General features: G+C 31.7%; 1 protein-coding gene across 5 annotated transcripts in view; it reads left to right on the top strand.

The window, feature by feature from the left end:
- Positions 1-1139: 1139 nt before the first annotated feature.
- Positions 1140-26762, top strand: part of LOC143258680 (cleavage and polyadenylation specificity factor subunit 6-like) — a 60090-nt gene continuing 34467 nt past the window's right edge. For 4 of the 5 annotated variants that reach the window (XM_076518079.1, XM_076518076.1, XM_076518077.1 and 1 more), the window contains exons 1-6: positions 1140-1258; positions 1425-1591; positions 4137-4223; positions 11784-11882; positions 22021-22124; positions 23466-23531. In XM_076518079.1, coding sequence (XP_076374194.1) covers positions 1532-1591; positions 4137-4223; positions 11784-11882; positions 22021-22124; positions 23466-23531 — 416 coding nt within the window. In that variant the 5' untranslated portion in view covers positions 1140-1258; positions 1425-1531. The remainder of the gene's footprint in view (positions 1259-1424; positions 1592-4136; positions 4224-11783; positions 11883-22020; positions 22125-23465; positions 23532-26762) is intronic. The other variant, XM_076518080.1, reaches the window with a different exon arrangement.

The following is a 26762-nucleotide window of genomic DNA, read 5'->3' as shown; positions in this document are numbered from 1 at the left end:
TAAACCAAATACAGCATTCCAGGAAAATAACTTCATACCAACTGTAAAGCATGGAGGTGGAAGTGCCATGGTTTGGGGCTGCTTTGCTGCAGCAGGACCTTGACAGCTCACAATCATAGAAACCACTATGAATTCTATCGTGTATCAGAGGGTGCTTGAGGATCATGTGAGACTATCTGTGCGTGCAAGAAACCCCTCAAACATCTCACAGCTGAAAGAATTCTGCATTGAGGAGTGGGGCAAACGTTCTTCAGACTGATGTCAGAGACTGGTAGATGTGTACAAGAAGAGTCTCACTGCAGTTATTTCAGCCAAAGGGGGTGACACTAGCTAAGAGGGGATAGGGTGTCCTAACTTTTTCCTCAGTTAGAATATGCATTTGTGTAGAATTACATTTACAGAAGATCTTGAAAAGTCTTTCCTTCAGTTTTAATTGTTTATTTATATTCTTATAATCTCTCAGTATTGGTGAAATTGAGATTAAATATCTATATATCCAAAAATGTTACAAATATTCACAGGCTTTTATACGGTGTCCTAACTTTTTCACATGACCATATATCTCCCGGTGACATAGCTGTATATGTACGGACTTATAATGCAAGAAACTTGGATTTGAAATCCATGGTAGATAAAGCAAAGATGGCCCGGCATGGCGAAGCGTGTTAAGGCGTGCGACTCGTAATCTGAGGGTCCCGGGTTCGCATTCCGGTCGCGCCAAATATGCTCGCTCTTTTAGCCGTGGGGGCGTTATAATGTGACGGTCAATCTCACTATTCGTTGGTAAAAGAGTCGCCCAAGATTTGCCAGTGGGTGGTGATGACTAGCTGCCTTCCCTCTTGTCTTACACTCCTAAATTTGGGACGGCTAGCACAGATAGCCCTCGAGTAGCTTTGTGTGAAATTCAAAAACAAACAAACAATAAAGCCAAGATGGCCTCTTGTGTAACATTGTGGTTAAACTTCAAACAAACATTGAATATTATATTAGGAGATTGATTATAGCAAATAATTTGAAAAGGGGTGACGTCATTAAAATAATTATCTAAAGTGTAAAAACTAAGTTTCAGTTTTTAAATATTTTATTATTATTAAGTTTCTGTATTTCTTCATATTTTCTAAAACTGTTTTCGGTTTTTTGGTATTTTAAAATTTGCATAAGTAAATAGGAAAGCGGGAAGTACTCCAACTGGTCATACAGATTAAGTGTTTCGTATGTGCTAAACTTATCCGCCATGTTTGATGATGTGTTAACATATGTAAGTTGTTGAACTCTTTCGTTATAACTTTCATATTTTATTTTTAAATAAAGAATGCCACTTCAATTAAAATTATGAAATCTTTGAGAATTTAATACTTCAATGTTGTTTTGCAGTAAATGGTTTGGAAAATTATTGGCTTAACTTGAAAGCGTCTTACTTCCAGGGTGAACAATTTGAAGGATTTAGCTACCGATATAACCTGCAGTGAGGAGATTAGGCCTATCATCACTATTGTTTGGTATCGGTGTTGACCGATAGGAAGTTCTAATAATGGCGGACGGAGTGGACATAGATTTGTATGCAGAGGATTTAGAACACGATTTTAGTCAGGTAATAATTTTCCAATGGATTATGGAAATATTGAATACAAAGTTTAGCACTTAGTTAACTAAGTGAAAAAATATAAAATTCTAACGTAGTAAAACTAAAATAAAAATGTAAAAAATACCTGTAATTAACGTTATAAAATAAAAAAATATGTGTTTTAAATAAAATGATTTGGTATAATCATCAACTTTGAAGTATGGTTTAGCCTACTGCTATATCCCATTGCTACAAGGGTAGAGATTTAGTCTTCATTTTAACTTTATCAGTAGTTTTTTGGTTTTTATATTCTAGTCAATTACGTATAGCACTGACTTGTTGCCATGATAGTTAAAGTTTCAACAAAATAAGTTGGTTGATTTGAACTCGTTATTCTTACGTGAATGACTATGATAAGTCTTTATATGGGGTAATATCAACTAAAATTTAAATTTAAAACCTTTCCAGAATGATTCAGAAACAGTTACATAAACAAGCTTGTGGTAAACTGCTCCTTCTCAGAGGAATTTAATATACAGATTATAATTAAATACAACAGAAGCAGTTATTTATATCTGAGAGATGTAGAACCTTACTTAAAGTACATATCAACATGAACTTTTCTATTATTAATCCTCCCAATAAATTTGGGTAATAGTGCATGTCATGGTTTTTTTACATTTACTATCAATGTAACTAAACTCCTTTCTTATTAATATATGCAGTTAAGCTTGAGACAGATATTTAGTTAATAAACCAAGTTTTAATACAAGGTTTGGTTTGTAAAAGGAAATTCTTAACAAATTTTAAATTTCTCCTTGTATTTGTTATGTGACATTTGTTCTCATCCCAGTTGCATATTTTTTGTTTCATTACCCCTCAATGGCTACCTCAGTTTAACGTAAATTACTCGTTATAGTACAGTATAGGTATTACCAAGGTACAGTCTAATTTTTAATAACTTCAGTCTGCTTTTTTTTACACATAAACCAAGAAGTTAACTGCTTGCCTTGTCCTTGCCTTTCTTCCACAAATTGTTAATAATTCTGTGTAATATTTACTCTTACATAATTTATAACAAATATAAAGACAATGTCTTAATGTTTTGTACCTGGTAGAAATTTTTAGTTATCTTGCCAGCATGTTAGAAGTTGCTATTGCTGATATTGGATCAGTCAGCTAAGAAATTATTTTAAGGCACTTAGGTCTCAAAGTAGAAAGCCAGTTAAACTGTTAATATTTATAAGACATTGTTTGATTTGTGGCTATTATATTGTGTTTTTAAGAGCATATTTTAAATAAATAACATCATTACTGAAATGTACATGTTAAATTTCATATATATGTTTGTGTGTGTGTGTTTGTTGTAAAATCAACTGAAGTGCAAGAAATTAGAAACTTGCAAGTTAATATTAGGTTAGACTATAAACATTTTTTGTTATATCATTTAATATGGTAGTTTTAGCAGTATTCACAATGTGATTTACAGCTTGTATCACAGGGTCATTAATTAGATAAGGTTCAAGGAGCAATAAAATTTAAATAATTTTTGTAAATTCTTACCAACCTGGAACTGTTTAAGGTAAATGGTTGCAATTTTCTGTTCCAATTTGTAATCATTCTAGAAGAAAGGAAAGAGTAATTTATTTTTTTATTTCTAGTGTAATTGCAAGGTCAGTCAAATTGCATGAGTACATTTAGAGTTAGCATAAATAACAAATAAATTGAAGCTTTGCATTAAAAACATTTTTATATTTATACAAGATCTTAAAAGTCATGCAGATGACATTTAAAAACTGGGATAAAAAGTACTTTTAATCTTTTAATAAAAATTACTTTACACTGAGATTAGTCAGAGCCTGAGTTGTACGCTTAACTCGAAATTCGTAGACAGATGTGTAGTAAAACGAATTAATTTAAAAAATCTTGATTTTTTTTTTTTTGTGTACAAAAACTTTTAATTTTTACTGAATGCTTGCCCATTTTCCTGAAGCTAACTTACTAAAGTAAAAGTTATAGAATGTGTATTTTCATGGTCATTCAAAGTGACTGAGCCCATAGAGTTAACATTTGTTTTTATGGACACACACACACACACACACACACACACACACACACACTTGAAGTCCTTGTATTTTGTTTTTAATTTTCCAGGTCTTTGAAGGTTTGAAAATTGTTATTGTTATGAATATAAAAGACAAATTTTTTTTGAAGTTGTTTCTACAATTTGATTATCATTTGCCATTAATTTGAAGAAAAAAAGTCTTTGGAAACATTTAAAATTGGGCAAGGAAAGATTATGAACTTTATGTATATCTAGGCTACATCAGTTTATAAATAAGCTTTATGTATTTCAATTACGAATGGATTTTTAAGCACAAATTTCAAACATGGAATATATTTATTTGTATTATACTTCCACCATTGAACCATGTAGGTTATATTTCATTTAGTTTTCAGTGCTATAGATGTAGATTTTAAGAAAATCTTAAAAAATCTTTTTGTCTAATTAATTTAAATTATTTAATGTTGATATGTTATTTAATTAAAATTACACTTTTACTGTTTTTAGGAAGGGGAATACAACCATGACTCAAATGTTGATCTCTATGACGATGTTATCACAGCTTCTACAGGAGATATGGGACACCCTGATGAGGTATGTTAACATGCATGTTCAAATGATTATTAATTTGCATAGAACGGAGATTGAGGACTAACTTTAATTTCCTAAGCTGACCCAACCCTTATATTTCTGAAATAGCAGCATATTTTTTTTTTTTTTAGGATACACAGTTGATAATTCATTGCTTCAGTCATTATGGTTGTAATTCTTGTTTATTTTTTGCAAAAGTGTAGTTTATCTTGTCACATGAAAATTTGATTATTATATACATTGTTCTTATGATTAGAAATTATTAATTATATAACTGCAGTCTTTACTTCTTCCCATTTAAGAATCAGAAAATCTACAGTTAACTAAACTTTAGCTGTAGTAAATTATTACTTGTTGTATCCTCATCACTTGACTAGTACTTTACTAGTAGCATGATTAGAAACAACTAACAATTTTATATTATGTGTGAATTGTTTTTAAGCATTACAGGGTTGCATAGTGTCACGTTAGTAGAAAGAAGGAGCAATGCATCAGCATTTATGTTTTACTTTACTTTTCACTGTTATTTAAAGCCAGCTAAGTTTGTGAGCTTGTATAGTTTCTTTTTGCTTTAGTTTAACAAAATAATAAAATCAAGGATTATGTGTTTGCAAGTGTAATGTGATTCCATAGCTTTTCTTATTACAAGTATTTTGAAATGCTGTTTAAATTTCATCTTCAAGAATAGTACTTTCCAAAACAGTAACTTGCCTTGATACAGAAATGTTATTTCCCCAGCATGCCCACCTGTGAGGTTTGCATACCACCAGCTCTAAGCTAATTCCTGTTTAAATTCACATTCAATGTAAACTGTGCTGATGCATGATGTTGTCATGTGTCAGTACTTCTCCACCCTGCATGAGAATTAATTCCCTCTGTACACTTGCACTGTTAGTAATGATTTTCTTTTCCTTTGCATTACATTTAACAGATATGCTCAAATTTTTTTGTTTTAGCTCCACTTGATGAGGTTCCCACTTGTTTATGAAACTTTGATTTCCATTTTCTTTTGCTTTTGTTTCAAAATCTTTGTCTCATATTATAGAGAATTCATGATAAGAATCAAACTTTGTTCTGCATGAGTGATGTTGCATGTGCACATGCACACACCATATGTCTGCAGTAACTTTGAGAAGCTTGTTGACCATTGAGGGGGGGGGATACTGCTGTTGTACAACGTGTTCTAGAATCCTTCATGCATGCTAGACTTTCTAGTACCATCCATTTGGCTTGCATCCTTTCCCCTCACTTTGAAGTTGACCACGAGGAATATGAATTGTCGTTTGTTCCTTTCATTTGAACTTGCTTTGGGTACCTCCCTTTCAGCTGAGCTAAATCATCAAAGTTCTATACTGTTTTAGGACTCAATTTCTCAGAGAAGTTATTTTCTTTCTCTTTTGCTTCTTCTCAGTCTTAGCTTTATAAATCAATTTCTCTGAATTATGTTGTATTTCCTCCCTTATCTGATGTTTAGGTTCATGCTGATTCCTTTCTTGAATAGCTTTATACCAACACTTGCAGGTCTTGCCCTTCTCACCTGCTTGATTCTCATATCTTAGCTTACAACTGTTTTACTTTCTATTTCTAAATTCAGTTTTTGGAATCTGTATTAACTTTTGTGTACACCTTGTCTCTTTTCTTTCCCTCTTGAGTGTCTGGTTTCATGTCTTCATTTTTTTCTCATCACCCTCTGTGTTTGGGGTGTTTCATCATGTTTTAGAAAGGTTTTCAGGAAAAGTTAATTCCCTTTTCATCAAGCTGGCCTATACCATTTCTGTGCATACTTGGTTTCTCTGCTGTTGGTATACTCTTTTTACTAATGTATCCCTACCTACTTCTTATCTGTATCATTTCTATCAAGTTCAGTTTCTTTAATGTGAAGTTTTCAATGGTATTTTTAGCCGCTGAACACTTGGTTTTCTTGGTTTCTCATGCTTGCTTGATTCTTCTGCTGTCGGGATACTCTCTTTACTAATGCATCCCCACATACTTCTTATCTGCATGATCTCTGTCAAGTTCATTTTCTTTAATGTGAAGTTTTCAGTGGTATTTATTACCCATTGAACACTTGGTTTCCCTGGTTTCTCATCTTTCTAGATATTGCCTTTCCAGTTTTATTCCTCAATCAAGTCAGTGTGCCCCTAACCTTGCAGATGTTTTTTTCTCTCATAACATACAAACCACAAGTTTTGTCACTTGTCTTATCAGTGACTATTTTTTTGAGTTGTGCTCAGTTGGCACTTGTCTTTCTCAGTTTGGAAACTTTTGATTACAGTTCTATCTACAAAAAAGTCATTCTGGTCTTCACTCTTGGTCTGTTCTCCATTTCTGTTCTCTGCCTCCTTCTCTCCTATTTTCATTTCCTTTTCTTATTTTGACTAGGTCTTTGGTATCTTGAGGATTCAGCACAAGATATTTTTGACAAATGTGCCATTGAGAGGGTATACAGCCCTTCTCCCTGTTTTTACCTAGTATTTGTAATGACTTAGAAGATTGGTAGTCCATCTGTTGTCTCCAAACTGATTTTTTGTTTTTCCACAATTTAGAATGGAGAATGTCTTTACTCTGTGAAGTTTTCTCAGGATCTGTTGTCCTCAATTGTGTACTTCCCTGTTTCTCTACTCAGAGTTGTTATTGTGGCTAGATAATGCTAGTATTACAGATAATGTCATTCCTTACCATTCCTCAGACAATCTCCATTTCTTCATCATTGGTTCACTCTGAGATTGGGACAGTTCTCTGAATAATGACATGACTTCTGGCATTAAATTTAGGGTAAGTGTTCACTCTACACCAGTGTGTTCAAACTTCTTTTTAAAACCATGCCCCATTTACTGCATGTTTAGATGTATCAACTGATAATTATCCATTCTGTCAATTATATAGTCATTTCATACATGTGACATGAGCTATAAACCTTTGTGACAGACAGCCTTTCTTGGCCAGACCTTGTTTTACCCATGGATTGGTCCCTTTAAACCTAGGTCTTTTGTTGGATTTGTTCTAATTTGGGATTGCTTTTTGTAGATACCTTTGCTACCCCTTTTAACTTCAAGCTTCCTCTTTTCTTTTCCCTTTTCTTTATCCTTTAACTCTGGCTGTTGATGTTCTTAATCAAAACCGGTCTCACTTTTTGGTATATGCCTGTCCTTTTCTTTGTTTCTTTTCTTGAGTTCTTTCTTTGATATGCAACACTCCTTGGTGGCACATTTTTAGCCAGCTTAACCTTGGTTTCCAGCTCGGACTCCTTCTTCTACTCAGTTCCCTCTATTGCTTCCACCTCACATTCCTTTATCATCAAGGGATATTGTCCCTTCATCTTTAGGTATGGGATTTGTCCATTCCATTGCCCATTGGACCTGATTTGTATAAACTTTTTTTGTAGTAAACCTTGCCTTTCCACTATGCTTATCAATATAAGTGGTGAGTTTTTTATTGGTGGCCCATCAGCCACTCCTATCCTTTTTGCCATCTTTTTGCCTTTTTTCACTTGGCTGTTTGACCATGATTTGTCAGTCAAACCTTGTTTGACTTTCTCTTTTGCTTCATTTTTAGAAGCATGTTTTTTAGAAAACATAATAGTTTTATGTATTCCATGTATTCTAAGCAAATACTATTGCTTAGAAATTTAAGCAACAACCATTGCTTGTTGTCACCAGATACTACATTCACTTTTCCTGGTATTACAGGATGTTTTCTTCTGTCTTCACCACCCTGTTCAAGTCTTTCCTCCTTCACCAACCTCCTTGCTCGATTCCCATGCCTAATTGGGCTCTTAATATAATTTTGAGCTCTTATGTATGCCCTGTTTAGGCTGTTGGCTTGTTTTTTGTACCACCTTTCTCTCAAGAAATATTTTTCTTCTTATTGCCTGTCACTACCATTGTTTCATTGGCTTATGCTATTGTTGCTTCTCACACTTTCTTCCATTGCACTTAAATACTCCTCTACTGTGTCCAGTCATTATTTTCTATGAATGCAATCATACTTATCTATTTTTGTTTCTTCTGTGTCTCTTCTGGGATTATTCAGTCTTGGATTGGCTTTTATGTCCTGTTTGGGCTGTTTAATGTTATATACCACAGGCTTTTCCCTTGGCTCCCCACCATCATCTGTTCTACCTTTGGAACACTTTTTTCCAGGAACTTCTTTCCTGTTATCTTCACTGGGTGGGTCTGCCATTTCTTGTGGTTGGTATATTCTCCCCTGGATATAGATGCATGCTTTTGTTACATGTTCTCCTATCAAATTCATTACCCCTCTTGCTTTCATCTTTGCCAGCCCTTTGACAAGATCCTCCAAGTGAGCATGTGGACAATACCTCCACACTGTCATTGTTCATTATCTTCATCATAATGCTATTTTGTCTTCTGAAGGATTTTAACTTCCCTTGGCTGCCCTTCTTTAAGTAATCCACCATCGTTTGAGATGAGCTTGTTTTTATATTCTCTCTAGCTCCTTTTTCTCCCTTCTTTTGAATTGAATCGTGCCAGGTGGCTGTTATTGTCTCCCAGGATGTGCTTATTTTCCCAAATCTGCAAGACCATTAGAGGTATCCTCATGGTGAGCATGCTTACTCAGTTGTCTGATACAGAGAAGTGATTTTTTCCTTTTATGGCTTGTACTTGCCTGATTTTAGAAAGAGTTTATGAATAACTCATTATACTGTCTACAATAAAACACCTTTTCATGTAGTGCTCTGTCTCCACAAAATTCAAATTTTTTCTCTTTTTTTGAAGTGGAACCCAAGAAATCCTTGCCACTTACCACTTCCTAGTCGTTGGAGGGGGGGAACATGGAGAAACCTCACCATTCATGCTTAGTGCACTTTGAGATGTAGGGCGATAGTGACACTACCAGTGTAGTATGGTCAGCCCTCACATAGCTAATGTGTTCAACTCTTGCAGCCACAATTTGTTTAGTGTAGTTCATGTGAGCAAGTGGAGTATAGTCTAATTTGTACCATAATCACACCATACATATTGGCTTGCCAGTTGCTTGGATGGTTAAGATCACATTATTTATATCTCTGCAACATTTCAGATTCATTCACCTTCCCCTAACTTTTCAGGTGATGTATATACCCTGGTTCAGACAAGATGCAGTCTTCCAGAAGTGGGTTTCTATGAAGCTTCAGCCACTAGGTGTCGTTAGGAGCTCATCTATGTTTTCAACGTGGAATTGTAGAATTTCTATGTGTAGACATGTTATTGTCTTGAAATGTAGCATTTTCTTGCTCTCAAAATTTACTTCTCGTAGTTACCCCTGCATACATTTCCATCTATTTTTCTCACTTCCAGTGCACCTTTGTCTTGTTTCATTTGAGAATGATGTTATGAGTGCAAGTGTTTGAGGGAGTTACTGTGCATGGAGGTTGTGTTGCAAATTTACTGGTGAAGGGCTGTTGTTGTATGATGAAATTCATTCATCTTGTTCATCAGTGCATTTCTTGTAAATATAAAGTGGGAGTTGCTTTAAGGCCAGTGGCATGCAAGACTCAAGAGGGAAACAGCATTTGTGTATGTGGAGGTATCTATTGGAAGTAAATTTTCATATTAGGAATATATTAACATTTCTTTCTAAATTAGTTCTAAAAAGGTCTTACACAAGGTTAACTATGGACTAAAATAAGGTTGCTTAGCATATTTTTTATTTGCTTCCAAATAAGTTCTGAGTATTAAAAATACTTATGACATCAACCAATTTCCAAGGAGTTTGAGTAGTGGATTACTTTTATATCTGCTTATATATTATACTACTTATTAAATTTTTCTTAGTAGGTTTCCAGATATCTTTTCAAATATTTAGTTTTTTTTTTTTTTTAATCTGTCTAGTAATATCAGTAGACAATTTGAAAATCTGGACAGATTTCTCTATAACTAGAATTACTACTTAAGTAGTTATTTGCAAGTATTGACAACCTACTGTTAGGGTTTTATCAAAAAGTCTTTGTCATATAGAATACAAGACATCTAACAACAGTGTTTGACAAGCCTCGGCTTACTCTGCTGGTCTTAACTTAGTTTTGTGAAAATTATTAAAACAGTTTTTTTAATGTATATTTATGGAGGTATGTAAAGTTTCCACAGCAGTATAAGTTAAATGCATGAAAATGTTTCATTTTAAGGTTGTGGAAATTCATTATTTCTTGTCAAAAAATTCATCAATTTACAATGTTTTGTGTGTACTTCAGTTGAAAGAAAACATGTACACAAATTGAATTTGGTGGTTTTTTTTTACCAGATTATTCTTTTCATTGAGTAAAAAATAAATGTCTGATACATGTTCATAACTCACTAGAAATTATTAATCATTACCTTACCATTCATGCTAGGGACAGGACAAAGTAAAGATTAAAGATGAGCATGCACAGCTTGAAATAATTGGATTAATAGTTTTGGTATTGTTTTGAAACTATGGACTTTTGAACCACAGCATGCTCTTGAGATGGAGTCATTAACTATTACTTAGATTTTTTGTACCTGTAAAAGTTTTACATGGTGTTTGTGATGTAATTAGCAATATTATATCAGAAAATAAACAAACTTGATACTTGATTAGTATAAAACTAATGCAATATCACTGTCAGTGATGAATATATATGCCTAACATTTGTGTTTATACTGTTTAGGGTTGCCTCTATGAGTATGGCATAGGATTATAATGCAACAATAAATATTGTAGATGTTTTAGAATTTATGTGGCAGTGTGTTCTTTCCAAGTATTAAAAGTCAAAATATATTCACAAATGTTAAGAAATGGTTTTCTTTATGCTTTAACATTTTTTATGATTTAAATTAAATTTAAATAATGAGATTGATTAAATTGCCTTTGTTTTGTATGTTCTGATAAAGTACCTGTAATTTGAAAACAGCATTACCATTCATATTGAAACTTTATAAGAAGATATTTAAGTCAACTGTGACTAAACATACAGCCTATCTTGTGTTTTATTAAGCAGTACAGAAGTAATGTTTTGCAGTTTCACATATAATTAAATTATACATCACAAGCATAATCAAATAGTCTGGGAAAAGCTGTGAAATTTCTTCTTCCCAAGATATGAAAACCTTGACTGCCAACCAATGCTGTTTTACCTTTTTGTTTACCAATAAATCTTTATTACTTTGTTTTTTATGAAGTAACTTAAGAATTGTATTATGTTTGAACATTGATCACCATCTCTACCTTTTTTCCTGTAGAACGGAAGTTTAGAAGCAGTTGAAACATTTCAGAACTTTTTTATTGGTCAGAAAACATTTTAGACTTGTAACGTTAATAAATTTCCAATATCTATACAAATTGTTTCTTTTTTTATTATTGTTAGAATTCATTCAGTGTAACAGATAGTCTTTTCATATGCTAGTTGAAGTTTAAAAATTAGCTTAAATTTTACTAGGATTTGACCAAAAAATCATACCAAACCCCAATATTTATTAATCCTTGTTACAAGGTAATCTCAGCTTCTTTTCAAAAAATTTGTATCTTAAGAGGAAAACTAGTGATGGGGAAAAAGAATTATAATGGATTATCAAATGAACTTTGTTCATGTTGATGTTCTAGTTTGGGGTAAACCAAGATGGTATTTCTACAAGATCAGTATCTTCAAGTGGTGGACCTCCTACAAAGCGTGTGGCTATTTATGTGGGTAACCTCACATGGGTAAGTTTCATTTACCAGAAAATAATAATCAAAGTTGGTTTCCATGTATTATGCTGTAGTTTTTACTCAGTGCATTTTGAAATGAACTTTGCTGCCTAGAAATGTGCATTTTACAGAGTGCGATAGCCTTGAAGTGACTTATTTTGGAATATGGATAACTTAGGTTAAACAAATGAGCTTGTTCATAGGTTTGTATTGTAGAATTACTATATTGGTTATGTTTTTTAATACACTTTTGGGATAACATTTTATTTCTATAAAAGCTGAAACAGAATTTTATAAATCTTCAGTTTAACTGTTTGAGACAAAGATGCAACATCTTAGTGTATGGCTTGTTAAAAGTGCAATGTGCAAGACTACTGGATGAAATTGTTTGGAATATCAGAATTATATAACTTTTGAAAGTGAAATACTTTTGTACGTAATGTGTGTATTCACAACTTTCAGTTTTGGAAAAAAATGTTTCATTATGATGATTTGTTTAATGGAATAATACAAATGTTTAACTTTCTTGTAGATTTTGATTACCAAGTTTAATGTCGTCATACATTCTTTTATAAATTTAATATTAAGTTTTATATATAACTGTATACTTTACTCTTGTTTTGATTTGAAAAACATGCATGCAGTTTGGTTGTTTACAGTCACAATAACAAATGTACAATAAAATTTTTGTACAGTGTCAAATTATAAGCAAGCTGACTGATTGTTGCCAAAGGTGTCCTTTCCTCTTGCGTGCCATTTTTCCGTTGAAACGCGGATTTCCGCGGTTTTCAAACAGACAACGATCACCCACGAGATTTGTGTAAATTCGAGGAGAAAATATGAGCGATTTGGGGGCCGGGTAGGTGGTTTTTGAGGAGAAATCGTATTTTTTCAATGTTTATTGCAGAAAAAAAAAATCTGACCGCCATCTTGGAGGCAGTCTCGTTTCGTCTCGTTGCAGGTCTCGTGGTCTGGTATTGTGTGCATACCAGACGATAAAATATTCTCTACGCTCCAGAGAAACAACAGTGATTTGAAATGTTTAAAAGGAAAGATGTTCATTTTGATCCTGTAGACAAGAAAATGTGTAAGGACATTAGATCAGCAGCTTCAAAGTATACCTCAAAGCTGAGGGAGAATCAGAAGAAAAGGGCAGAAAGGCTTGAGGCCTATGGTTCTGTGAAATCTGGCCCAGCCACCTTGGCTATAGAAAACATCCAGAAGGCCGCAGAGGCACAGAGAGCTGCCCATTCAGAAAAGGAGGGAAAAAAAGCTCGGAAGAGAGCACTGGAAACTCTGGTCTCGAAAAAGAGGAAAGTAGCCAAGATTGATTAAAGGAAATTAAGTGATTTGAAATTTGACTAATTTATGCAGCAGAGCAGAAGTTGATATCAGTGACTGAAAAACATTTTATTATTATCTGCAGCATACAGTGCCAGTGGTTTATTTTAAAGCATATTATTAATTTTATTTTGAAGCAATGTCAAAGCTTTCCTTGATTTGCTGTTTCAGTTTGTATTGTGAAAGAATGAAAAATATACTGATATTGAGGTACCAGTAATTTACTGACAAGATTGTATAGATGAACAAGTTTTACTGTAGGTAGTCATGTAGAGTAATTTTAAGTAATTTGAAATTTTAATGGAATACATGCAGCAGAGCAGTAGTTGTACAGTGACTGTACAAAATTTAAGTTCTGAGGCATATCACTGATATCAGTAGTTTAATATTGAACCATATCAGTAGTTGAATTTTTAAGCAATGTCATAGCTTTCCTTCATATGCTGTTTTAGTTTATATTGTCAATTTGTGAAAGAATGGAAAATTCACTGACATTAAGGTACCAGTAGTATAATGACAAGATTGCATAGATAAACCATTTGAACTGTAGGTAGTCATGATTAGTCAAAAGAGTAATTTTATGTGATTTGAAAATTGTATGGAATATATGCAGCAGAGAAGTAGTTATTGGCAATGACTGTAAAACATTTAATTGGCAGCATACCAGTAGTTGATGATGATGATGTTATTGATGAAAAAAAGTATAATAATGAAATTATTTGTATTTGAAATATTTATCTGAGTTATTTTGGCTTTATTAACTCATATTACTAATATATTTTGATTTAGAAAAAAAATTAAACTGAATAAATAGCAAATAAACAATCTTAAATTTCATTTATTTACTTTTTATTTTATTTGTTAATTTTAGATATTTTGATATATCTTCTAAAAAATGAATGCAAATTAAAAGAATAAATCAATCTGCTGAAAACTGTAAATGAAAGTTATAGTTTTTATTAGTTTGATTTAGTCTTTTAAGTTCCTTTTGTTATTTTATATGATATATATTGTGTACTTTTCCAACATTGCAATGTCAAAAAACATAAAGAAATTATGTCCCAGATTGCACCAAATCACACCAAATAGCATCCATTTTTTAAAAAATTTTCCGGGTGGGCATGCCCCTGGACACCCCTGGTCAGGCGCGGCTGCGCTGCGCTGTGGCGCCAGGCTGTATACCTTTTCCTCTTTTTTTCATAAATGTCATTGGCATGCCTGTTTCCTGTACATGATCCAAAGTTTGTCTTTCATTCAAACATTTTTTATTTTTGTTTGTTATATCAATTAGTACAGCATAAAATCTTAGCTAATAATCCATATTTTAAGTTCTTAATTCTACAAGGCAATGTTTAAAAAATCCTGAATATCCCCTAGTTTGACACATCTCCTGTAGACATCTCGTTTTATCCACCAACCCTTAAAAAAAAGTAAATTAAAATAAATTACTCACTATAAAATATTCACTGTTCAGACAAACCATAATTCTTATAGCCTTGAAGTTTGTTTGGTTACAGAGCTATCAAACAGAAAATGAGATTCCATACTGTCACACCCTTCTCTTTCAGGTTTCATAAATAATTTTCTTATATTTAATTATATGTCACCTGTGAACAATAAAAAGTCAAGGTTTTTATCTATCAAATTCCGTATTGGCGCGTGGACTGTCCAAAACAAATACTTAATATTCATGGTAAAGTTTTTTGTTTTTTTTTATATGATTTTTTCTGTGTGAAAGACTTGTAATGTTGACTGAATGCCAAAGTTTGTGAAGATGAATATAGTTTATTAAAAGTTAGGAGTATGAAATCTATAAAATCTTTTAAATGAGTTCGAAGAAGTCGCATGGTCTGTCAAACTGACTGAACCTGTTCATCTAAAGTATCTTGCATAAACCTTAGTTAATAGTGATTACTAAGCTTTTGTTGACATTATTTTTAGTTATATTGACAAAATCTTATCTCTACTACAATGTTGAACTTGTATCTGTTAAACAAATATTGTAATTGGTTGCTTGTACTGTCTTTACAAAGTGATTATTACTTTGAAGAGTGACATCATTACAGATTAAACCAAGGTAGCTTTTGTTTGTATTTTTGATAATTTAGATTAAAAAAAAAATCTTACATTTTTCTTGCACAAACTGACAAGCTTACCTCAGATACTGTCTCTATACAAACTTGTTTTTATCTTTTAACCCTTTCACAATGGGTCAGAGTTCAAAGGGTATGTCATCACATTTGTTGACTTGCATTAAAAATTTTATTGAACTATTATTGTATAAATTCGTTAGTAAGTTTGGAATCAAATTGTAGATTACAATTCAGACTTATATACGAGTTAATTTCTTTCAATATTTACTTTTAAATCAAGAACACAAATAGAGATTTTAGTGAGTCACTTGGTATGTTGAATGCAGCATTATTTAAAATTAGATGCTTGTGATATCAAAATACTAAGTCTATAATTTGTACAAATTAGGAACTCAAATCACTGATATTGAAAAGTTAGTTTTATCTTTTTATTTCACTGAAATATGACTTGTGTACAAAATCAAACACTGTGGCCCCATTAAACTCTTGTTTGTTTTTTTTGAAATGGTCCCTTGTATGCCCTTAATACAGTATGACATGAATAACCAATCAACAGCTTAGAATGTCCTTGGAGTGGTTTTCGAGGAGGTAAATTGTGTCTTTAATTTGCTTGAAGTTTCATATTTTATGAAATATAAATAAAACAAAAAACCTTTGTTACTAAGATTACTCTTACTAATTCTTTTATAATTTATTATAGTTATTTATAATTTTTGGTTATTGAACTATATATTTATAAAACTTGAACAATTTTTTGTTTGATCTTCTTCACATGTGAATTTTAAAAAACAGTAACCTATGTCCAGCAACATCCAAGTACTAAGGTCGTATCAAGAGGAGATAATTGTTTACTTTACTTCTTGGTTTATTGTTCCATATTTAAGAAAAATAAATTATTAAATTTATTTATAAATATTAATAATCTATATACATGTGTAATAATTGAAATGTGGTTGTATGTTATAAAGTACACACTAAAACACAGCCAAGGCTAAAGGCCAATTTGTTATTACTTGATACATGGCTTGAGTGTGCATGCGACACATCAATGCAAGGTATGTAATGTTAGTTAAGCACAACTGGAAGGTCACTATAATAAGAAATATAAATGTCTGTACGTAGAGTTATGATACTTAAGCTACTTAGTCTAAACATTTGTATTTTTGTATTGTAATATGTAGTCATTCTAGTATGGAAAAAGCATAATTTATATTTTTTTTATGTTGGTTACAAGGTTGGTTAAGTGATAGAATCAGTATAGTTAGAGGAAATGTTTAAAATTATTTATGAGGTTTTAGAGATTACACAAATATTTGAGATTTTTGGGATGAAGAATAGCTTTTTCAATAATAACAAAAAATAACTATATTCAGTCTAGTAACAAAACAGACTATTATCACAATCAAATCTTTAGTAAAAGTATTTCGTTAAAAACTTTTTATATTCAAAATATTTCAAATCTTTGCTAAAAGTCTACAAAATTTTGTGAAAATACACATTGTATCAGTAGTTATAGTGCAAATGTGTAGATGAACTTGTGTATATTATACAGCAAAAGGGTTAAACAGCTCTTTTAAGGTGTTGAAAGAACTGAGAAAATGCCTGTTATATACTAGTTCGTATTAAAGATATTACTTGTTTTTAATATTCGGTAAGTGTGTATTTTTTTTTTTTTGACAGGTGTGGAACAAAATGTTTTTTGTTGTCAGTAACTTTAAGTTACACTGGTCCATTGGTAGTTTTAAATTGCTAATTTTAAAATACTTTAATTTAGGCATATGAAGATTTCTTCGCATATTTTTATCAAATTCATTTATAATATGATATTTTACTTCCATTTGAAAAATAGCATTTCTGTTTTCTGTTGATGCAAATTTTCAACATTTACAACTAGCTTTCCACCTCCTAATGCTGAAAATGAATATGCAGTAACTTTTCAGTAATGGGAGTGTGACACAATCTATATTTGGCCAGACTTTTCCATTTTTGCCATAGTTGAACACCATTTACAACAGATTCATGGGTGTTATAGGTTCTTTCAGAGGGTCTGGTCCTTCACTTACATTCCCATCTCTCATTGTTTTTACCTCACCCCTATAAAGAATCCTGTTTTCTCACCACCCTTTACAGGAAGCAATTCAGGACTAACTTCAGAAATATTCTAGAACTTGAGGAACTTTTTCAGTTGGGGCTTTACCCCTGCCTGTTTGTTGTCCACAAGAAAACAGGATATTGGCAACTGATTATGATTTATTGCCCCTGAACAGTTTCTTGGTTGTACCCAAGTTCATGTTAGAGTTTTACTTAATCTTTTGATAGGTTTTCCCTTTTGGCTTGTGGATGAATTAAAGGTTGACATGTCGCATGCCTACGTGCATATTTCCATCTCCCAGGCATCCCAACATTTCCTCCGTTTTTTGTTATGAGGGTTGTGTTTATCAGTTCAGGGCTTTGCCATTTGACATAACCTCAGCTCTTTAATTTTTCTGTTGAGTAGTCAAGTCTTTGCTCAACTGATTCATACCAGAGACCTTTGTTTTTGTCATCAAGGATGACTGGCTACTTTTGGCTTCCTCTCAGGTTGAATATGCTTTTTATTCTTGGTTTATTCTTTAAGAGGCTACCACAGTGGGTTGTCTTATCAAGGTGAATTTGTTTCTCATACCTACACAGTATCTGGTTCATCTGGGTGTTTTTCCAATTCTCTAATCGGTTGGGCTTTGCCTTCTCCTCTTTGTGCAATGGATATGTGTGGAACATCTTGTTTGCAATCTGTTGGCCTCTCCCTTTTTTACTGCAAGAGAGACACTATTTGTTTTGTGGATGTGGACTTCTGTTAAGCCCTTATATGCTTTGGTTTCACCCCACATGCGTCACCTTCAAGGGTCATTACCAGAGAAGCCTCATTTGGGATGCTCCTTAAGTGTTTTGGGAGATGTGTGCTCATTGGGGTATTACAGATGTGGATGCTTTTGCCACTCAGATTGATTCACATTTTTCCTCATGCTTGGTTTCACATTTTTGATTCTTTGACAGAAGTTGTAGATGCTCTCAGCTCTTCCTGGAAAAGATGTTACATGTATGCATATCCTCCTCCTCATCTTTTTCAAAGAGTCTTTTCATTGATTCAGACCACTAGGTGTTGTTTGCTGCTGGTAGTTCCATTTTGAACTGCTTAGATGTTATTTACATTTTGTATGGATTTTTAATGTTCTCTCCTTCCTTTTTCATTGTCTTCCACACTTCATCTGTTTCATTCAGGCATGCATCCTCCAGTTTCATGTTTAGCTATTGCTTGGTTGTCCCTTATCAGACAGACAATTCAGATTACCTAGGTTTGTTGCCTCATTGATTGCTTGTCCTGTATGTCCTTTTTTGGTGGTTTATCAGCATCAGTGGTAAACTTTTCATTGCTGGACACTTTGCCAGGAATATTATCCTTCACAGCCTTCCCTACCAGAGTGGGCTGCATTTTTTGCTTGACTTTTTGATAGGGGTTTTGTCAGTTTTTTTAGATGCCAGATATCAAGCTGCATTATTTTGCATGTTTCTGGTGTCTTTGTTTGTTCTTTTATATTCCTGTTCATGTCATTCCTTCTCTTTCTTTCACAGATTGGAATCTCAATGTTGTCCTTCATGCTATCATTATTTCCTCTGTCTGAACCACTTTTTAGTGTTTCCTATATATCTTTTCTTTCAAATCCCTAATCTTTATTGGCTTGTGACCAGCATGGATCCAGGATCTTGCTACAATTGGAATTTTGATTGATAATTGGAATAATCTAAAACACTAATCTCTTAATCAGTTTAATCATTTTCAGTTATTTGGTTAGTTTAGATGACACTTAATGATGTAAGTGGGGTTTGTAAGTAATCAAATCACCTATCTTGAGACATTATGAGTAGTCTCATAGTGTTGGTTAGATTGGATAGTCATAGATACAGTGGAAAAACCTTTCACAACAACAATTTAAAACATTATGGCAGGCTGTCTCTTGGGAAACTCAATAAAATCAACTTTCTGATTTGTGTAAGAAATGTAAATAAGTCAAAAGCATAATGAGAATTTTGAAGCAATGTCACTTCTATCTTTACAGCCTTCACGTGTCTCTGTAAGTGATCCAGGCTACTTTAAGGAGTTTTTTGAATGATTCATTGTGCAGGAGGAACTGGACAGATATAGAAATTTTTTATATCAGTTGTGTAATAAACTCCCACAGTACTTACCCAGTACTAATGTAAAAATTCATAATTGAAAGAAGATAGTTGTGGTTTAGATTAACCATATGATCTCATTTAGATGGTCCATTTTCATTGAAGGGATATATTGGCTGGCAGTAGCAGGGTTTTAACTTTTTCTTATATTAATATAATATGTAGATGATAACTGACATTTTCATATTATATACTTTCTTAATTTAAAAGTAAATATTAAAACAAACTCGTCTAAACATTGATTTTTGTGTGTCATGGGATATATTGAATGCAGCACTGGTTTAACTTAAATGTTTATGTTGTCAAAATACAAAGTTTTTAGTTTTGTACAGATTAGGAATGCAGAGTACCAGTATTGACAAACTAGAATACAAATACAACTTAATTATTAAAATGTATATTTAGCATGCATTACAGCATTCTGAGATCTCAAGTTTATGAATGTGATTTTCAAAACTAATGCTTTGGAAATTCTGGACTTCCTGTTTTAGGAAATTTGTATCGAGGCTATATAATGGTGAAATTACTTTTAAAGTTCAAAATTTGTGTTGTGTATTACTGTATCTATGATATAATGATAAGCTTTCTGCCTCTGGCATGAGTATTAACTGTGATTTGTCAGCCCTGGTTATGCTGTAAAATTCCAGTACAGACATCACTGTCAAGGTAGTACTTCCTCTTGACTCCCCAAGAATTTTTTTGCATACCTGCTTCATTAGGAGTTTCATTAAAATACCAGATTGGCTCTAAATGTATTAAATTTTATTTGCACCTTCTAGTGTTTGTTGATAACAGTTTGGCAACTCCAGTACAGGAGCATCTATCATGAACATCTTTGCTTTTTTATTTTATTCTTGAGATATGGCATCAGCTAGTTTAATGTTCTCATCAGTGCTTTCAGTAGTATCAACTGTACCAGGTTGCTGGCACCAGTACTTGAAAATCTTTAATGATATGACTTGGACAATTGGAAATTCAACTAATCTTTTAAGTGTGTTCTTATAGGGAATGTTTTAACATCAATCCAAATTATCAATTATATATATATGCACATTTTAGTATAATAAGTACATCAGTTAATTAGTTGAAATCTAGGTTTTCTGTTGGTCATAAACTTAATGGGAGTTAGACTTAGAAAAATCTATTGGCAAGTTGTAAATTAGAGAATGTCAGAGGTAGGTTGTGGAAAGTGGTTTCTGAATTTTTCTTGATTGTTCTTTAGCCCCATAAAATTGAAGAATTTAAAATTATAGCTTTAGAGAAATCTATGACAAAGTTATAATGGACATTTTTTGTTACATTTATTAGTTTTTCTGGGAGGTGAAAAAACTCTAGGAAAGGAGATGGCTCAAAAAATATCCAAATTTTCAAACTAGGGGAACTTGAGGTTGTTTTTAAATATTTTTATATTCAACCAAAACATAAAACCTATTTAATGTTAATATTTGATATATTATCTATGGTGTCAGATTTCATTGCATACCATGATAGTTAAATAGTTAAATTAAATTGAATGTGACTCGCAGCGTTTCAGTGTTGTGACTTGTAGTTTGACCTGTCTCCATGCCTTTCTAATGTGCAGTCACTGATATAAGCACATTCACATTCTCTTCCATTGCACGGGACTTACCAGTTTCCCATATTTCATGCTGTTGCCAGTTTTATCACAGTGAGATTTGCTTATTGATTGATATTTTAACTCAAAACTACCACATCAGACATTTATAATTCTTTGAAAAGCAAAACTGAAACATCACAGGAGATGTTTGGTCAAAACTCCAAAGATGGGACATGTGATATGCTATAAACCAGTACCAACTTCAAACCATCATTTTCATGGTGTTTGTTTAAAGATGCCATTTACTGGTCATTCAAATACATGATTATTGTGTGCTTTGGTTAATAGTTGCTGTTGTATCTTTTCCTGTAAGAAACGCTTCATTGCCATCAATGGGTAATATCAACAGTCAACTTCTTGATGAAAACATACATTAGATATAACTTGTACCCACCAGTATATGCTTGGGAAAATTTTGAAATTTTTGAACAAGAGAAAATTTAACATACACTTTTAACATAAAATTATTTTTTTGTTTTTTATAGCATTTCCTTTCCTTCACAAATACCATTACTGTAGAAAAGTGCACCAGGTTATAATGACAAACTTCTATTTATTGTCACAAATTATGAAAGATGCAAGTTTCTGAGTTGTAAAGACAATTGATATTAAATTACTACAATCTTATTTTTTTCTAATTTGCAAATTTAGTATTTGAGTCTGGTAGAGTATATAAAAAAATGTATTTGGGTTGCACCTGAATATTTTCCTGTAAACATAGTTTGGGAGAAGGAGTGTTTGAATTGTTGATGCAAAAAGAATATACAGCATTAGTGATATTGAAATGTATTAAACATATCTTTCCCTGTTATGTTTCTTGTAAGTGTTGTTTCTCATGTTTGATATATAAAGACAGTATAATCTAATTACTGTGCTGCCTTTTCAGTGGACTACAGATCAAAATGTTATTGATGCTATCAACAGCCTTGGTGTAAATGACGTTTTAGATGTAAAATTTTATGAAAATCGAGCCAATGGACAATCAAAGGGGTAAGGGGTAGTGAATTGTGAGTTTTTTTTATATAAGGTAGACAAATAAAAGCTAATGATTCTGTTATATAATTGTATTTAAATGCATACAAAACGACTTAGGATAATCTCATTGGAAGGTTTTAGCATTGTTTATTTTAGACTAATAAGTATACAACCAGGAAAACATGATTATTAATGGAATGTAGGTTTTCTAACTCTCTATGAGCCAGGGAGCACCTTAAGGATGTTGAGTGCACATAAACAATGGAATTGTTTTTTTAAATGGTTTCTTTACTCTTTTCATTTGTGAAAATGTTTAAATTACATTTTATTTGAAATATATAGACATTGTATTCTGAGACAATACATTATTCTGGTGACACAGATATTGCTCAAATCCTGGTTTATTACATGTTGTTTTAATTTATTGAAAGTATATGATACACATATGTAAAATAATGTATAATTTACATAAAAAAGTAAATTTATCATATATAAGTTGATTTTGACCAAGATAGTGCCAGCAAAAGTATGGTTACCTAGTCTGATCTTTTTTCATTTTGACAATTCAGTTTATAGGCCATCAATATGTGTTATCAGTTTGTCTGGTGTTTTTATATTTTTAAATAGAATTATTACTGAAATCAGAAAAAATAAATATTTAATAAATATGAATCACATTTAAACTTACTGGATATATGAAATAGAACTTCCAAATTAGCATATAAGATTGAAATTCAAAATTAAAAAGTATTTTAAAGGTTTCTTCAGAGTGGTGTCTCCAAATAAAATGTTGAAAGTTTTACAACATAAAATATGACAAACATTAGTTTGTATAATATTTTAAAATCCAAAATGTTTATATTAAAAAAGATTTTGTTCTAAGTTTCATACATTATCATTAACTATTTTCACTGTAAAATTGGGGTGAAGAGTGGAGGTGTCAGTGTACTAAAGAAGTGTGCAATACCAATTATTAGTGAGCATACACTATTTACAACATTGAAAATAATTATGTAGTAAAACATTTCAATATCATAGTCCATTTTGTATTAGAAGCTCCTTACATATGCATTTATACTTCAGGGATGTAGTAGATTGCATCATTTTAAGGTGAATTATTTTTTAGTTTAAAATTCAGTTAACATAAAATGTTATTAATTTTTTTTTAAAGAAGTATGGAAGATAAATTATAAGGAGGTTAGAGATAAAAATATTGGTTTGTAATGTTAATACAAATCTGATATTTTGCTAAGTCTTTTGATCCAGTAAAGTAAGCCAAAAATAATGAGTATCAATATCTTATTTTCTTTGATGTTTTTTAAATTCATTTTCTTTATTTAAATGTCTTTTTTTTAGATTTTGTGTGGTTACACTAGGATCTGAAAACTCATTTAGAATTGTTATGGACAAACTCCCAAAAAAGTAAGTTTGCAGTGATATAATTCTTTACCCATTAAAGTTAGCTTCTTTTAAATTTTATTCAGATTTAAAGATACTAACTAAAGTTTATAGTTTTACTTGATATACTGGGTACATCATACTTCATAGTTTAAGTACAGTTAAAAATATTCTGTGAACTTTCAATAGTCTGGTATATACAGTACTGGACTGTGAATTTGAGGGTCCATGGTTCACATCTCATTATTGATAGAAATTATAATTTGGTAATACAAGTATGCTGCAGTCATGAATACTTGCAGTAATACTGTTATAGGCATTTTTGAATAATCATAGGAAACAGTAGTTGCGTGACTCAGTACACTTGAAGCAGGAAAGTATTCATTTTAATGTTTGGATGCATTTTGGACAAAAATATGTGTAGTGAAATGTAGTTTTCCGGTTTACGGAGTATGTGACAATACCTGTAAACCTTAAGGAAAGGAGTAACATCTCTGAACATGAAGCTAATCTGCATGCTTAAACCTACTGGTGTTAAAAGACATTTGGTAATCCAAGTCTCAATTTTCAACAAGCATGGTTGCTATAATAACAGCATCATAGCAGGAATGAAAATGAGAGATTTCAAGTGCATAAAAGTCGCTATAACTTGAACTCAAAACTATGTAGTAAAATAGAGGTTTGGTTGTAATAGTTTTTGAAATATTTTGTCCATTACTTCTTAATTCAGTATGTGGATCAAAACAAACTGCATAAAACACAAGCTAAACCCCAGTATAACATGTACAAATGTACACAGTTTTATTTATTTAAATAAACCACAGATAGCCAGCTTTGAGGGAGTGAAAGTGTAATGTAAGAAAACAAACCTAAAGTTTGCATTTTTTGTAACTGCAAACTTGATTTGTCTCTTTATTATATGTCAGCATGAAATGATTATATATAATATTAAGTATTTAGTCAGAAAAAAAAAACTTTTGTAATGTGCCCTTGTGCTGTGCATTGTTGCACATGTCTGAAGTGTTGTATAGTGATAATTTGATTTTATTTAATTTAGGAAAACATTGTACACTGGAAACGAGAAAATTGTATGTCTGTAAAAATGTGTATGCAGCAGATTGTATAAACTAATGAAATAATTATATATATTTGTGAATGTTTTTACCAGACCCATCATATTGTCATGAAAAGTATCTTTTTCAAAGGGTTTATCAACAGTATAAATGCTGTAATAATAAATTCTTAGTTTTATTTTCTTTTAATGTAGTCTTGGAACTATTGCTTTGCTACTTACTTTTATTTGGAAAAGCTTCATCTCTGTTTGTTTGGATGTAATATTTATATTTTTATAACCTAGGCCTCTTCATTTTTGTGTATATATAGTTTTGCCAATTGAGTATTACTGACTTTTTCTTCATGACATTTTGATCATTTTGTCTCCTGATGTTACAAATCACATTGTACTGGGGGTAAAAAAAGACAACTTTTTATCTGTGTGTAGTTTTTAGATGTTACAGGTTATATTCCACTGGAAAAACAACTAATTTACTGCAGCTTCTTGATATTGCTGACCCCTCTGAAAATCTGCTGGACATGGTGTCTTAACAGGCAAATCAACTAAACGATTACTTTATACATATTAAACTTTTATTGAAGAAAACATGTTTACATGAACTCTCAAACACTTTATACATATTAAACTTTTATTTAAGAAGGAAACATATTTAGACTAGCTGTACTGCATCTAATAAATTTGTTCATCCTCATCATTCCTTAGAGAAAGCAAGATGATTCTTGTGAGACCATGACAGTGTGGTGATATACAAGCAGAGATGCCAACCGTTATGATTTTGGTGTATGCATTACGACTATACCCTCATACAGACAAATATTACGACTTGTTGCAACTACCAAATTATTATATATATTATAGGCCTATACAATAAAATGATAAATTGTTTAAAATTGTACCTTTCTATTTGGAATTAAACTGTCTGTATACAGAAATTTTATTTAAATCAACATAATCAAATAATAAATCTAGAAAAATTTAAACGAAATATGAATAGCTGTACTTTGTCTTGGGTGATAAATAATGTTAAATTTGTACATTAAAGGTTAGTATTCAGGATAGTCTTAAGCCAATCAGGAGAAGTTTTTATATAAATATGTAATTTATTCAGGAAAATGATATTTACAATTTTCTCATAGACTACTTAGGCATAGATAAATAGTGGACCTAGTGTGGAATGTAATGCTCAGTTTAAAATTACCTACATTGATGCACAGGAAGTTTTTTCACACTTACGAAGAAATTTGCAGGGTTAAGGTTAACCCATGCTACCCTCCAGGTTTAAAAAAAAATTTGGTAGTTACAATTTCATTTCAACTGTACAAAAAATATTGATTTATTAATGTATTTTATTAAAGACTATGGTAAGTTTACAAAACCTTTATTGAGTCTGTCTGAATGAGAAGTTATCTTCATTGTGAGCATAAAATACTTTTCATCTTATTTTTCATATTTCTTTTGAATAACTTCTAGGACATCTTGATTGAAAATTAAAAACTTTTATACTTTATTTCTTATTTGCTCTACCCTAACATGAACTGTAGGAAATTCATCAGTGTACAATAAAGTGTGAAATATGGAAAATAATTTTTTTTAAATAACTAAAAATTTGGAAAAACGAGTAAAATGATTTGGCTTTATATTCCTTTGTGTGTTTGTGTTTATGTTCATCATTTATTTACTTTTGTTAAAAGTTATATAAATGTGTAACAACAAAAACTAGTTAATTTGGCTTTTATTTTTCTTAGTGGTGTGGGCATATGGACTCTTGGGTGTGGTTTACTAAATCTGTTTTTTGTCACTAGGCTGTTGTGAAGAAACTAATTCATCTAGCTTTAAAATAAGAGTGAGAACAACAAAAATGTATCATTCACTAAATTAGACTATCTCAAAACTAGTTTATTTTGTTTGGTTTTCTAACTAGCTTGGAAGTAGGTTTTATATATTTAATTCTGCTCTAAAAAACAGCTTGATACACATGAAGATTTTACACTAATAACTGTATGTTAAAATTTAACAAAAATTGTCTGATTCTAGTAGAGTAGGTATACTCTTACTAATCATTATAAATGTGTTTATTAGATGTGAGAGAATTATTGACGTATCTTTAAAGACAAAGGATATTGAATGAGTATATCATGAGTTAAGCAGTTAGAATGAGTAAAGCAAGAAGACATTGACAT

This window comes from Tachypleus tridentatus, chromosome 8 (genome assembly GCF_004210375.1).
Source record: "Tachypleus tridentatus isolate NWPU-2018 chromosome 8, ASM421037v1, whole genome shotgun sequence".
NCBI classification, from domain to species: Eukaryota; Metazoa; Arthropoda; class Merostomata; order Xiphosura; family Limulidae; genus Tachypleus; species Tachypleus tridentatus.
The sequence above is the reverse complement of the archived record's forward strand: the minus strand, read 5'-3'. Positions and strand labels throughout refer to the sequence as shown.